The sequence below is a fragment of the Eucyclogobius newberryi genome, unplaced genomic scaffold, assembly GCF_026437365.1.
Source record: "Eucyclogobius newberryi isolate DKJ021-1_F unplaced genomic scaffold, fEucNew1.0.hap1 SCAF_15, whole genome shotgun sequence".
Lineage (NCBI taxonomy): Eukaryota > Metazoa > Chordata > Actinopteri > Gobiiformes > Gobiidae > Eucyclogobius > Eucyclogobius newberryi.
In genome coordinates this window covers 33,026,238-33,038,638 of record NW_027315779.1, presented here as the reverse complement: position 1 = coordinate 33,038,638, position 12,401 = coordinate 33,026,238, and the positions used below count along the sequence as shown (strand labels likewise).

At 49.9% G+C, this 12,401-nt stretch overlaps 1 protein-coding gene across 1 annotated transcript in view; it reads left to right on the top strand.

Moving 5' to 3' along the window:
• Nucleotides 1-12,401, top strand: part of mcama (melanoma cell adhesion molecule a) — a 38,186-nt gene that overhangs the window by 4,247 nt on the left and 21,538 nt on the right. Inside the window, exons 2-8 of the mRNA XM_072445463.1 lie at nucleotides 461-594; nucleotides 4,493-4,724; nucleotides 5,748-5,818; nucleotides 7,300-7,387; nucleotides 8,429-8,608; nucleotides 10,355-10,482; nucleotides 11,001-11,145. Of these exons, the coding sequence (XP_072301564.1) occupies nucleotides 461-594; nucleotides 4,493-4,724; nucleotides 5,748-5,818; nucleotides 7,300-7,387; nucleotides 8,429-8,608; nucleotides 10,355-10,482; nucleotides 11,001-11,145 (978 nt within the window). The remainder of the gene's footprint in view (nucleotides 1-460; nucleotides 595-4,492; nucleotides 4,725-5,747; nucleotides 5,819-7,299; nucleotides 7,388-8,428; nucleotides 8,609-10,354; nucleotides 10,483-11,000; nucleotides 11,146-12,401) is intronic.

Below are 12,401 nucleotides of genomic sequence, written 5' to 3'. Positions count from 1 at the left end.
TTGAATTAAACAGTTTTAAAGATCATGATCTCTGGTTTATAGGATTCACTATTTGTGCTCTTCATATCAAATAAAAGTACTTTAAATTGTTTTACATGCTAATAACCAGGTTTAAAACAACACATCTTGTTCTCATGACGCCGTGCACACTTGTGGGCCCCTGAAATTGCTGGGGGGCCCCTAACTTTTTTAGATACGGGGCCCCCCTGGCCCCTAACTTTGAAAATGTATTTCTCAGCCTGAGCAGGTGAGGGAGTTTTCTTAATAAATCAAATCTAAATCCTACCTATAATTTAGATTTATGAATAAAAGTTGTGTGTAGGTGATGTGTGCTGAGAGCAGAGCAGGCCGGGGCCGGGGCCGGGGCCGGGGCCGGGGCGGGGGCGGGGCCGGGGCCGGGCCGGGGCCGGGGCCAGTTGAAACGTGGCTGAAATGCACCTGTACATTGTGTGTGTTTCAGTGAGGACAAAGCTGGAGCTGAGTGTGCAGGAGAGTGTGGAGGTGCTCCTGGGGGCCCCTGTTCTCATCCCTTGTCACTACGGCTTCAGTGACAGCCGTCAAGGGCCCCCCTTCATCATGCTCCAGTGGTTTGTGGTGAGTTCACACACACACAGCCGTTTAGCACTGCGTTTACTTCCTGACTGGATTTAGATACGAACAGAAGAGATGATGTCATCGTGCTACTGTCCTCGTTATGTCATTTAGAATCGTTACAGTCCAGAGAACATGATCAAACCTTGTCAAAATCCAGAAGAAACAAGAAACAAAACGTCAGGCAGGCACATGGCCCCCAATGTCTAGTTCAAAATAAAAGTCATTTTATAAGTAAATGTCTAAAGTTATCTCAGTCCCATCAGTCCTTTCTTTCCTACTGCCTTTTTAGCTGCATCATTCAGTCTAATACTTCATCATTCAGTCTAATACTTCATCATTCAGTCTAATACTTAATCATTCAGTCTAATATTTAATCATTCAGTCTAATACTTCATCATTCAGTCTAATACTTAATCATTCAGTCTAATATTTAATCATTCAGTCTAATACTTCATCATTCAGTCTAATACTTAATCATTCAGTCTAATACTTAATCATTCAGTCTAATATTTAATCATTCAGTCTAATACTTAATCATTCAGTCTAATACTTAATCATTCAGTCTAATACTTAATCATTCAGTCTAATACTTGTGAGTAACGATCCCAAAACACAAAGTATGGATGAGATTCCTGACGATCTCCAGCAGTTCAGTGAGAACAGAGGAGTGAGCACTTCCCCTTGTCTTTCAAGTGCAAGAGTTCCTTTTCTGCTGTGGCTCGGTCTTTGAATGTAGAGCCTGCACACTAGCAAGCACCTGCAGAAGCACCTGCAGAAGCACCTGCAGAAGCACCTGCAGAGGCACCTGCAGAAGCACCTGCAGAAGCACCTGCAGAAGCACCCGCAGAAGCACCTGCAGAAGCACCTGCAGAAGCACCTGCAGAAGCACCTGCAGAAGCACCTGCAGAAGCACCTGCAGAAGCACCTGCAGAGGCACCTGCAGAAGCACCTGCAGAAGCACCTGCAGAAGCACCCGCAGAAGCACCTGCAGAAGCACCTGCAGAAGCACCTGCAGAAGCACCTGCAGAAGCACCTGGAGAAGCACCTGGAGAAGCACCTGGAGAAGCACCTGCAGAAGCACCTGGAGAAGCACCTGGAGAAGCACCTGCAGAAGCACCTGCAGAAGCACCTGCAGAAGCACCAGCAAGCACCTGCAGAAGCACCTGCAGAAGCACCTGCAGAAGCACCCGGAGAAGCACCTGCAGAAGCACCTGCAGAAGCACCTGCAGAATCACCCGGAGAAGCACCTGCAGAAGCACCTGGAGAAGCACCTGGAGAAGCACCTGCAGAGGCACCTGGAGAAGCACCTGGAGAAGCACCTGCAGAAGCACCTGGAGAAGCACCTGCAGAAGCACCTGCAGAAGCACCTGGAGAAGCACCTGCAGAAGCACCTGCAGAAGCACCTGCAGAAGCACCCGGAGAAGCACCTGCAGAAGCACCTGCAGAAGCACCTGCAGAAGCACCTGGAGAAGCACCTGCAGGTCATAAGGCGCTGGTACAGCTGGCAGCCCGGTGTAAACGCTCTCTCTTCTTTCTCTTATTGTGCTTTATCTCCTATATTTTGTAAATATAGTTAGTATATTTTTTCTATTTTACTGTACGATAGGGACACGCGCTGGAATAGTTTTTTAATTCAACTGTTTTTGACTTTTTTCGGCTGGATTTGAGCGTTTTTCGTTGCGTTCGTTGTGTTGTTGTGACGTGAGCTAGCTCTGAGTGAGCCCACCAGCCCCCCCCCCGCGCCCTCCGGCCGCGCTAAAGTACGGCGTGTCGTCGGTACACGTTTATATGAAAGAGGAACTTCACGAACGATCGGGACACGCACTGGAATCGCTTTAAATTAACTTGTTTTGACTTTATTCGGCTGGATTGAGTGTTTTCGTCGTGTCGTGGCGATGTGTCTTGGCTCTGAGTCCCCCGGCTCCGGCCCCGCCCCCCGGCTCCGGCCCCGCCCCCCGGCTCCGGCCCCGCCCCCCGGCCGGCGCCGTACCGCGTTTCCACAAAGGAGGAACTGATGAAACTGCGGAGAACAGTCGTCTTACCGGAGATCGTCACGTTATCCCGGCGCAATACTGACCTAACCTAATACTGATGTGCAATTCTGTCATATGTGCAATTACTGTGAAATTCATGTGCAATCTATGTGCTGTCGTGACACATATTCATGTGCAATTACCGTCGGGATCACATGCAATGGTATTTATTTATTCATTTGTCTATGGGAGTTTTTATTTATCTATAGGAGATCTTCTACTGAAAGTGTTTTTCAGACTTCCTATAAGTGATCTGTTCTTCTGTATCTACCTCTGTATCTACCTGCGTTGCACCAATGAAATTTCCCCATGTGGGACAATAAAGGAATATCTTATCTTATCTTAGAAGCACCTGCAGAAGCACCCGCAGAAGCACCTGCAGAAGCACCTGCAGAAGCACCTGCAGAAGCACCTGGAGAAGCACCTGGAGAAGCACCTGCAGAAGCACCTGCAGAAGCACCTGCAGAAGCACCTGCAGAAGCACCTGGAGAAGCACCTGGAGAAGCACCTGCAGAAGCACCTGCAGAAACACCTGCAGAAGCACCTGCAGAAGCACCTGCAGAAGCACCTGCAGAAGCACCTGCAGAAGCACCTGGAGAAGCACCTGCAGAAGCACCTGCAGAAACACCTGCAGAAGCACCTGCAGAAGCACCTGCAGAAGCACCTGCAGAAGCACCTGCAGAAGCACCTGCAGAAGCACCTGGAGAAGCACCTGCAGAAGCACCTGCAGAAACACCTGCAGAAGCACCTGCAGAAGCACCTGCAGAAGCACCTGCAGAAGCACCTGCAGAAGCACCTGGAGAAGCACCTGGCTCCCGGTCACTGTGTTTGTTCAGTTTATTAGGCATTTTCAAGAAATAGTGTACAAGCTCATTAAATGTATATATGGGGAAATTCCAGTGTTGCAACACATATTAGGCACAGAAACAGGTTAGGAACAGAAGTATAATAATAAAAACAGATAACTTAGAAATAACTCTTAGAATCTTAATAATAACACATGTCATATTTCTCCAAGTGAACTCGTAATATAGACGGATAAATCCAACAGATTCAACCACAGCCTGTCTCACTGTGGTCTCCCAGGGGCCCACAGCCTGTCTCACTGTGGTCTCCCAGGGGCCCACAGCCTGTCTCACGGTGGTCTCCCAGGGGCCCACAGCCTGTCTCACTGTGGTCTCCCAGGGGCCCACAGCCTGTCTCACTGTGGTCTCCCAGGGGCCCACAGCCTGTCTCACTGTGGTCTCCCAGGGGCCCACAGCCTGTCTCACTGTGGTCTCCCAGGGGCCCACAGCCTGTCTCACTGTGGTCTCCCAGGGGCCCCTCATCATCATGTGTGTGAGAAAGCCCCTCTCTTCATCTATATTTGACTGAGATGAAGAAAACACTGCAGACTGTTTTCAATATGCTCGCCAAAGCCCACTCGCCAAAGCTCGCTCGCCAAAGCTCGCTCGCCAAAGCCAGCTCACCAATGCCCGCTCGCCAATGCCCGCTCGCCAATGCCCGCTCGCCAATGCCCGCTCGCGGCTCTCCAATGCCCACGGCTCGCCAATGCCCACTCACCAATGCCCACTCGCCAATGCCCGCCCGCCAAAGTCGCCAAAGCTTGCTCGCCAATGTCACAGATGCCTGTCCTCCAATGCCTGCTTGCCAATGCCCACTCGCGGCTCTCAAATGCCCGCGGCTCGCCAATGCCCGCTCGCCAATGTCGCCAAAGTCCGCTCACCAAAAAAAACGTTAGCCCATCTGGGACAAGTATGATGCACTGCACTTAAACAGAATGATACGTGTTTGGATGTTTCTGTTTCTGTTGTTTTAAAGAAATGATAATGAAAATCATATTAAACGTTGTTGTTTGTCTGCAGCGGTCTCCAGGGAACAGCTCGCGGGCGCGGATCTTCTACGGGGACAGCGGCCTGCAGCTGGTCGACAACAACACGGAGTACAGCGAGCGCATGGACGTGAGCTCGGGGAACAACCGGAGCCTGCTGACCATCAGGGACGTGAGGCTGTCTGACCACCAGAGAGAGTTCTTCTGCCAGGTCAACGGGCTGGCAGCGGGCAGCGCCGAGGGCAAAACTGCACTCAGGGTCTACGGTGAGGAGGGGCTAACTGTCCAGAATGTTCTGTACGGCACGACGATACAGTCTCGTCTCTGTTACATGTTCAGAAAACAGAGGAGTTAAAGGGGCTGTACCTGGTACTTACTGTTACAAGTACTTACTTCACAAAACGTGAAGGCACTTCCTGCTCTGCCGTCTCATTTTCACCCTAAAGCCTGGTGGACACTGCAGGGTTTTATAGTCTTGAACCATTTTAAAATATCTTATCTCATGATCCTTCAGAGCCCAAAGTGGTTCATAAAATGTGGGTCAGCACAGAAAGCTTCACCAATCCTCACTTTTTCTTCAAAAGTTTGGATTATTTGTGAGGTTTTGTTGACCGTGTCAGAGAAATGTGGATTCTACAGTTAAACTTAATCTTTATTAGAGGTGTATCTGCTCCTCTGTAGCTGGAGCCGTGATGTTTTCTCCCATGATGCATCACAGATATGACACATGGGCAAAGCACCTCACACTTTTTGGAAGTTGTGGAGAAGAAAATCAACACCAAATTTGATGAAATGATCCTGTAGTGTGATGATCCAGGCTGGAGAGCTGCTTTTACGGGGCAAAGTGTGAAGTATCAGGTTCAGTACCATAAAACATGTTCATATTGTATTTTTAGAGGTCATTTAAACTGCATTATTCCCTTTGACACAGGCACAGGGTCAGAGCAGTGCCACAGGGTCAGAAACACCATGCGCCCTCTGCTGGACACACACACATTCACACCTCCTCCAGCGCCATGTTGATAAATGAGGAACCGATACTTTTACTTTTAGATGGTTGAACTGTACAATATGTACTTCAAGTAAGAGGAAAAGCATGAAGTCTGAAGTAAATGTAACTGAGTACTTCCCACCTCTGTTTGTAACTTATCATGTATAAATAATGTCTGTGTGTGACCATGAGAGGATGAACAGAGTCCTGGTGCACACTGGGAAACGAAGCAGTTTAAATCAGGTGAAAAACAAACTCCTTTTCTTCTGCTGTAACGTCTGGTTTGTGTCGTGAGCAGCTCCTCCGGAGGCTCCAGTCATCGAGGCGGTTCCTCATGGAATATCTGTGACTGAAGAGCAGCCGGCCAAGGTAAGTCCACGTGCTGACAGTACATGTGGTGACCACTGGGGGCAGTAATGGTTACAGTGTAACAGTCGAAGCCCAACGTTTTAAAAAGTGAAGAATAATAATATGACTGCGTTTACCTTAGATATTGCCTTTTTGGACACTCAAGAGCAGGGGTGGGCAAACTGCGGCCCGCGGGCCACATGTGGCCCGTTTGTCTTTATAATCCGGCCGAGTCATATTTTTTGCCCTTAGGTATCTGTCTGCATTGTATCCTTAATAAATATGACATGAAAGGAATTAAATAATAGATTGCCGATATTTGACAGAAAAGTGATGGCGGGCCGGCCCTCAGCTATGGCCCCTGATCAAGAGGCATCATTGGCCCTCGCCACACCGGCTGCAGCCTAGAGTTATTCAAAATATCCAAAGTCAGACACTAATTTATACTAAAACTAGTATCAAAACCAGGGTGTTAATTGCCTATAATCTTGTGATACGATACGTATCAAATGTCCCAATACTTCCATTTTGGTAAATTCTGCAACTGACTATGAGCGCCCTCTTGTGGTTATTTACCAGGACACAGCCCTGACATTAAAGGGTTGGAAGTATAATGATGGTTAAGTTCTACACGGCCATCAGTCCATCCTCACCTCCTCCATCACCTCCTCCATCACCTCCTCCAGCACCTCCTCCATCACCTCCTCCAGCACCTCCTCCATCACCACCTCCATCACCTCCTCGATCACCGTGTGGTACGCTGGAGCCACAGCCAAGGACAAACAGAGACTACAGCGCCCTCTGCTGAGAAGGTGATCGGCTGCAGACTTCCATCTCTGCAGGACCTGTACATCTGCAGGACTCTGGGACGAACAGGTCGGATCACAGCCGACCCTTTGAGCCACTCCCCTCAGGCAGGAGGCCACTCCCCTCAAGCAGGAGGCCACTCCCCTCAGGCAGGAGGCCACTCCCCTCAAGCAGGAGGCCACTCCCCTCAAGCAGGAGGCCACTCCCCTCAAGCAGGAGGCCACTCCCCTCAAGCAGGAGGCCACTCCCCTCCGGCAGGAGGCCACTCCCCTCAGGCAGGAGGCCACTCCCCTCAGGCAGGAGCAGGCAGGAGGCCACTCCCCTCAGGCAGGAGGCCACTCCCCTCAGGCAGGAGGCCGCTCCCCTCAGGCAGGAGGCCACTCCCCTCAGGCAGGAGGCTACGGTCCATCAGGACCAGAAGAACAGTTTCTTTCCCTCTGCCATTGGACTCATGAACACTTCTTAAACACTTTCACTTTAACTACAATTTAATCACTCACTGTTCACTTTCTGCACTACAGATTTAAATTCTCTTTTTTACTTTATATAGGTTGTTTTATCATTGTTCATAGTTTTACTGCACCAAATTACCTAAACTCAGTGTTCGTCTTTCTGTGTGTGTGTGTGTGTGTGTGTCTGTGTGTCTGTGTGTCTGTGTGTGTGTGTGTGTGTCTGTGTGTGTGATTGTGTTGCAGGTTGCAGTCTGTGAGGCTCAGAATGGTTTTCCCAAACCCAACATCACATGGTTCCAGAATGGAGAGCTGCTGGAGTCCAGTCCTGGCCGTGAGTGTCTGTGTGTGCGTCGCTACGGAAACGCAAGACATATTTTATTCATTATATATTTATATTTTTCTCATTTTAATACCTCCCCCTCTCCTCCCCCTCTCCTCCTCTCTCTCCTCTCTCTCATCCCCCTCTCCTCCCCCTCTCCTCCTCTCTCTCCTCCCCCTCTCCTCCTCTCTCTCCTCCCCCTCTCCTCCCTCTCTCCTCCCCCTCTCCTCCCCCTCTCCTCTCTCTCCTCCCTCTCTCCTCCCCCTCTCCTCCCTCTCTCCTCCCCCTCTCCTCCCCCTCTCCTCCCTCTCTCCTCCCCCTCTCCTCCCCCTCTCCTCTCTCTCCTCCCTCTCTCCTCCCCCTCTCCTCCCCCTCTCCTCTCTCTCCTCCCCCTCTCCTCCTCTCTCTCCTCTCTCTCCTCCCCCTCTCCTCTCTCTCCTCCCCCTCACCTCCTCTCTCTCTCCTCCCCTTCTCCTCCCTCTCTCCTCCCCCTCTCCTCTCTCTCCTCTCTCTCCTCCCCCTCTCCTCCCTCTCTCCTCCCCTTCTCCTCCCTCTCTCCTCCCCCTCTCCTCTCTCTCCTCCCCCTCTCCTCCCTTTCTCCTCCCCCTCTCCTCTCTCTCCTCCCCCTCTCCTCCTCTCTCTCCTCCCTCTCTCCTCCCTCTCTCTCCTCCCCCTCTCCTCTCTCTCCTCCCCCTCTCCTCCTCTCTCTCCTCTCTCTCCTCCCCCTCTCCTCCCTCTCTCCTCCCCTTCTCCTCCCTCTCTCCTCCCCCTCTCCTCTCTCTCCTCCCCCTCTCCTCCCTCTCTCCTCCCCCTCTCCTCTCTCTCCTCCCCCTCTCCTCCTCTCTCTCCTCCCTCTCTCCTCCCTCTCTCTCCTCCCTCTCCTCTCTCTCCTCCCCCTCTCCTCTCCCTCTCCTCCCCCTCTCCTCTCTCTCCTCCCCCTCTCCTCCTCTCTCTCCTCCCTCTCTCCTCCCTCTCTCCTCTCTCTCCTCCCTCTCCTCTCTCTCCTCCCCCTCTCCCTCTCCTCCCCCTCTCCTCCCTGTGTGTGGTGTGCAGAGGTGAAGTTCCTGGTCCTGCACTGGCGCTCCTCCTCAGGACTCTTCACCGTCCAGAACACTCTGCTCCTGCGGGTCCAGAAGGAGACCAAGGATGCCCTCTTCTCCTGCAGGGTCAGCTTCTCTGTGCCCGGGGCTGTCCACAGTCTGGAGTCCAGCTCAGTCAATGTCACTGTCCACTGTGAGTGTCCAGACATTTAGAGCAGGTCATATGGGTCTGACGTGTGTGTACATTTTATAAACATAGCCTAATACAGCTTTAAAATATAGATTGTTGTATTAATTTCATGATCAGCAGTTAATATTGAACTTAAACATCAAACTGCCTGATTTTCTTTTTTTTTACTACATATCGGCAGGATTGTTTGTGATGGCCTGCGTCCATGTCAGGGGTTTCGAGGCCCAAATACATAGATCTGACGTGGACTAAAACTGATTGCATTCCTTTATTGATTTCAGTAAAATATTTGCGTTGTACCGTATTTTCCGGACTATAAGTCGCACCAGCCAGATAAAGCATAATAGAGATGAAAAAACATATATAAGTTGCACTGGAGTATGAAATGTGGCTGCAAGTGTGAAAAGAACAAATAATATCACATATAAGTCGCTCCGGAGATTAAGTATAAGTATGTAAGTATAAATATAAGTATAAGTCGCACACATATGAACACACACACACAAACACAAACACAAACACACACGCACACACACACACAAATACACACAGACACACACGCACACTCACACACTCACACACTCACACACTCACACATACACACAAACACACACACACAAACACACACACACACACACACTCACACAAATACACACAGACACACACACACACACACACTCACACACTCACACAAATACACACACACACACACACACTCACACACTCACACATACACACACACACACACACAGACACACAGACAGACACACACTCACACACACACACATACACACACACACTGACACACAGACAGACACACACACACACATACACACACACAAATGCGTGGCCCCTCTGCTCTGTCATTTGGGATTTGCGTCTGACCACGAGGCCCCGGCAATCTTTCCAGATCCCGCAGAATTTGGGTGCGCTAGAAACCCCGCCCACTGCAGGTCAACACGGCCAAGGAAGGGGCCTCGCCTTCTCTACAGCAAAACAGCTCCGCCCACACCCGCCTGGTTACCCATACCCAGATACCCATACCCTAGATACCCAAACCCCAGATACCCAAACCCCAGATACCCAAACCCCAGATACCCAAACCCCAGATACCCAAACCCCAGATACCCAGATACCCAAACCCCAGATACCCATACCCCAGATACCCAAACCCCAGATACCCAGATACCCAAACCCCAGATACCCATACCCCAGATACCCAAACCCCAGATACCCAAACCCCAGATACCCAAACCCCAGATACCCAAACCCCAGATACCCATACCCAGATACCCATACCCCAGATACCCATACCCCAGATACCCAAACCCCAGATACCCAAACCCCAGATACCCATACCCAGATACCCATACCCCAGATACCCAAACCCCAGAAAATCCCCAGTATTCCCGTGTGCCGCTCCATCCTTGCTCTCCACATAAAGTTACAATAACATTGCTAGAAACAAATTTCTATATCAACCAAGCAGTGGCTTACTTTTCCTCTAAACACACTATATGCAAAATACACTTCGACTCAGATGTCTATGTGCTTAGAACGTGCAGGAGGGAAAGAGGTGCACATGGACGGAGAACTGCTACATATTCAGTTTATTTTAAATTCTTTCAACTAATCAAGAAACAGGGATGATTCCAAAGAGGACTTTCTGACATCAGGAGAATGATGATGAATTTGAAGGGGACTGGTTGTGTTCTGAATGTGTGTGTGATGCTGTGTTGTCGTGTGCAGATCCCACGTCCATGGTGGAACTGTGGAAGGAGTCTCCGCCCGGGCTGCTGCGAGAGGGGGACGCTGTGGAACTGCGCTGCCAAGGAGACGGACACCCCCCACCCGCCTTCATCTTCACCAGAGAACAAGTATGAAAGCCCTCCTCCCATGCCCTGTCTGCACCCCTCTGCCCCCCGTCTGCACCCGGGCCCCACTGAGCACACACAGAGCAGGGGGGCCCCCACAAAGGCTGGTCCGCTCCCACACACAGACGCTGAATGGGTTTTGCTGTCACTTGTTGCAGCATTAGTTTTGACAACAAATTTACATTTATTTTCACTATTAGTCTTTAATCAAGCGCTTTGGCACGTCTTCTTAAACATTTCATAAATCTGCCAAAACTATAACACACATCACTATGGCAACCAGGGCTACACAATATATCGCAATCACATCAAAAACACTATTTGAGCTGGTAGAATGTCCTCTTTCCTCTGCAAAGACAAAAATATATTTTATAGAGACCGTTAGCTGCAGCTGTAGTTTAGACTTACAAACATTTATCCATCAGATATAATTATACATCTTGAACATGCAGTACTTTTGTTGTGTGCACATTTTGTCTTGCTGTGTGTAGTGTTGACTTGCTTCTTGTTGTGTCCCGCAGCAGCCGGACGTCCCGTTGGACAGCAGAGGTGACGTGTTGGTCCTGTCCTCTGTGTCCCGTAAAGACAGCGGCCTGTACCAGTGTCGCCCTGGAGACCCCCACAGCTCCACTGAGGCCAAGGGCGAGGTGCAGCTCACCGTGCACTGTGAGGACCACCTGAGCGCGCTCACAGCTACAAGTGTCAACTTGGTCATGCAAATTGTGTTTTACCAGTATTTTGTGGCACTTTCCTCGACTACTTTGATGAGGAGTCGATAATTGATGATGTTAGTTGGTTTTAAAAATGCCAAAATAAGAGGGTGCAATAAGGTCCCACAGGCGCACTCGGGGTGCACTCGGGTTTACATCAAGCTTAAGGACTTAATAATACATCTGATTTTGTTACACAGCTTTCAGGCCGAACACAAAAAACAAGAACCACAACAACAGAACATATTACAACAAATAATATGCAAAAAAAAAAGAGCTCATGCCAAAAACATGCAAAGAGCCCACAGACTGACCCGAAAAGGGCTCAGAAGATGAAGGGAAAACCATTTTCTAGGTAAAAAAAAGACATTTTCACAACACACGGGGCAAATAAACATGTCTCCAATAAAGTCCAGGACCCTTTCATTTAAAGAAAAAGTGTTCTTTGATCTGGTAGTGAGTCTGCAAAACGCCTCCTCTGGTGTGTTACATTCCATCCACATTGATCCTCAGAGTTTCTTCTCCCTCAGGCAGGATTTCACTGGAGGAAAAATGTTGCGTTTCTTTTCTGCTTTGGCAGAGTCGTTGATGCCATAACACACGGTCAGTTTGGGAGCCTCAGGAGCCTCAGGAGCCTCAGGAGCCTCAGGAGCCTCAGGAGCCTCAGGAGCCTCAGGAGCCTCAGGAGCCTCAGGAGCGATGTGCACGGTCAATCGTTATTTTCCCAGCTGTGTTGGAAGTGTTAGATATTCAGGATCCAGGTCTCCATATACTTGACCACATCTTTCCCTTCAGTGTCCTCTGGAGAACCGCCGATCCGCACATTTCCTCTGCAGTTACGGTTCTCCAGGTCCATTTGTTCTGTCAGGACTTGCACCTGGTTATTTCATTCTTCTCTTTTTGCTTGTAATATAGAGATTGTGTCCTTCAAATCAGAGCTTTCCTTCTCCGCTGCTGTCGCTCGGTTCATTCATCTCGTCAGTGCTGTGTCTATCTAGTCAGTTATCTCCCGCCAAGTCGCCATTATCTCTAGGTCTATCTCGCTCCTGGATTTATCCGGAGCCGAGCCAGCGCCTGTACTGGAGTGGGAGGAGCCGGAAGACACTGATGCGGGACCTGCTAGCTTAGCCGCTTGTTCTTCTTCGGTTTCATGTTCCAGAAATAAGCGTCCGAGCTCATACGTATGTCTCTCCTGGTGAACTAGTAACAAAG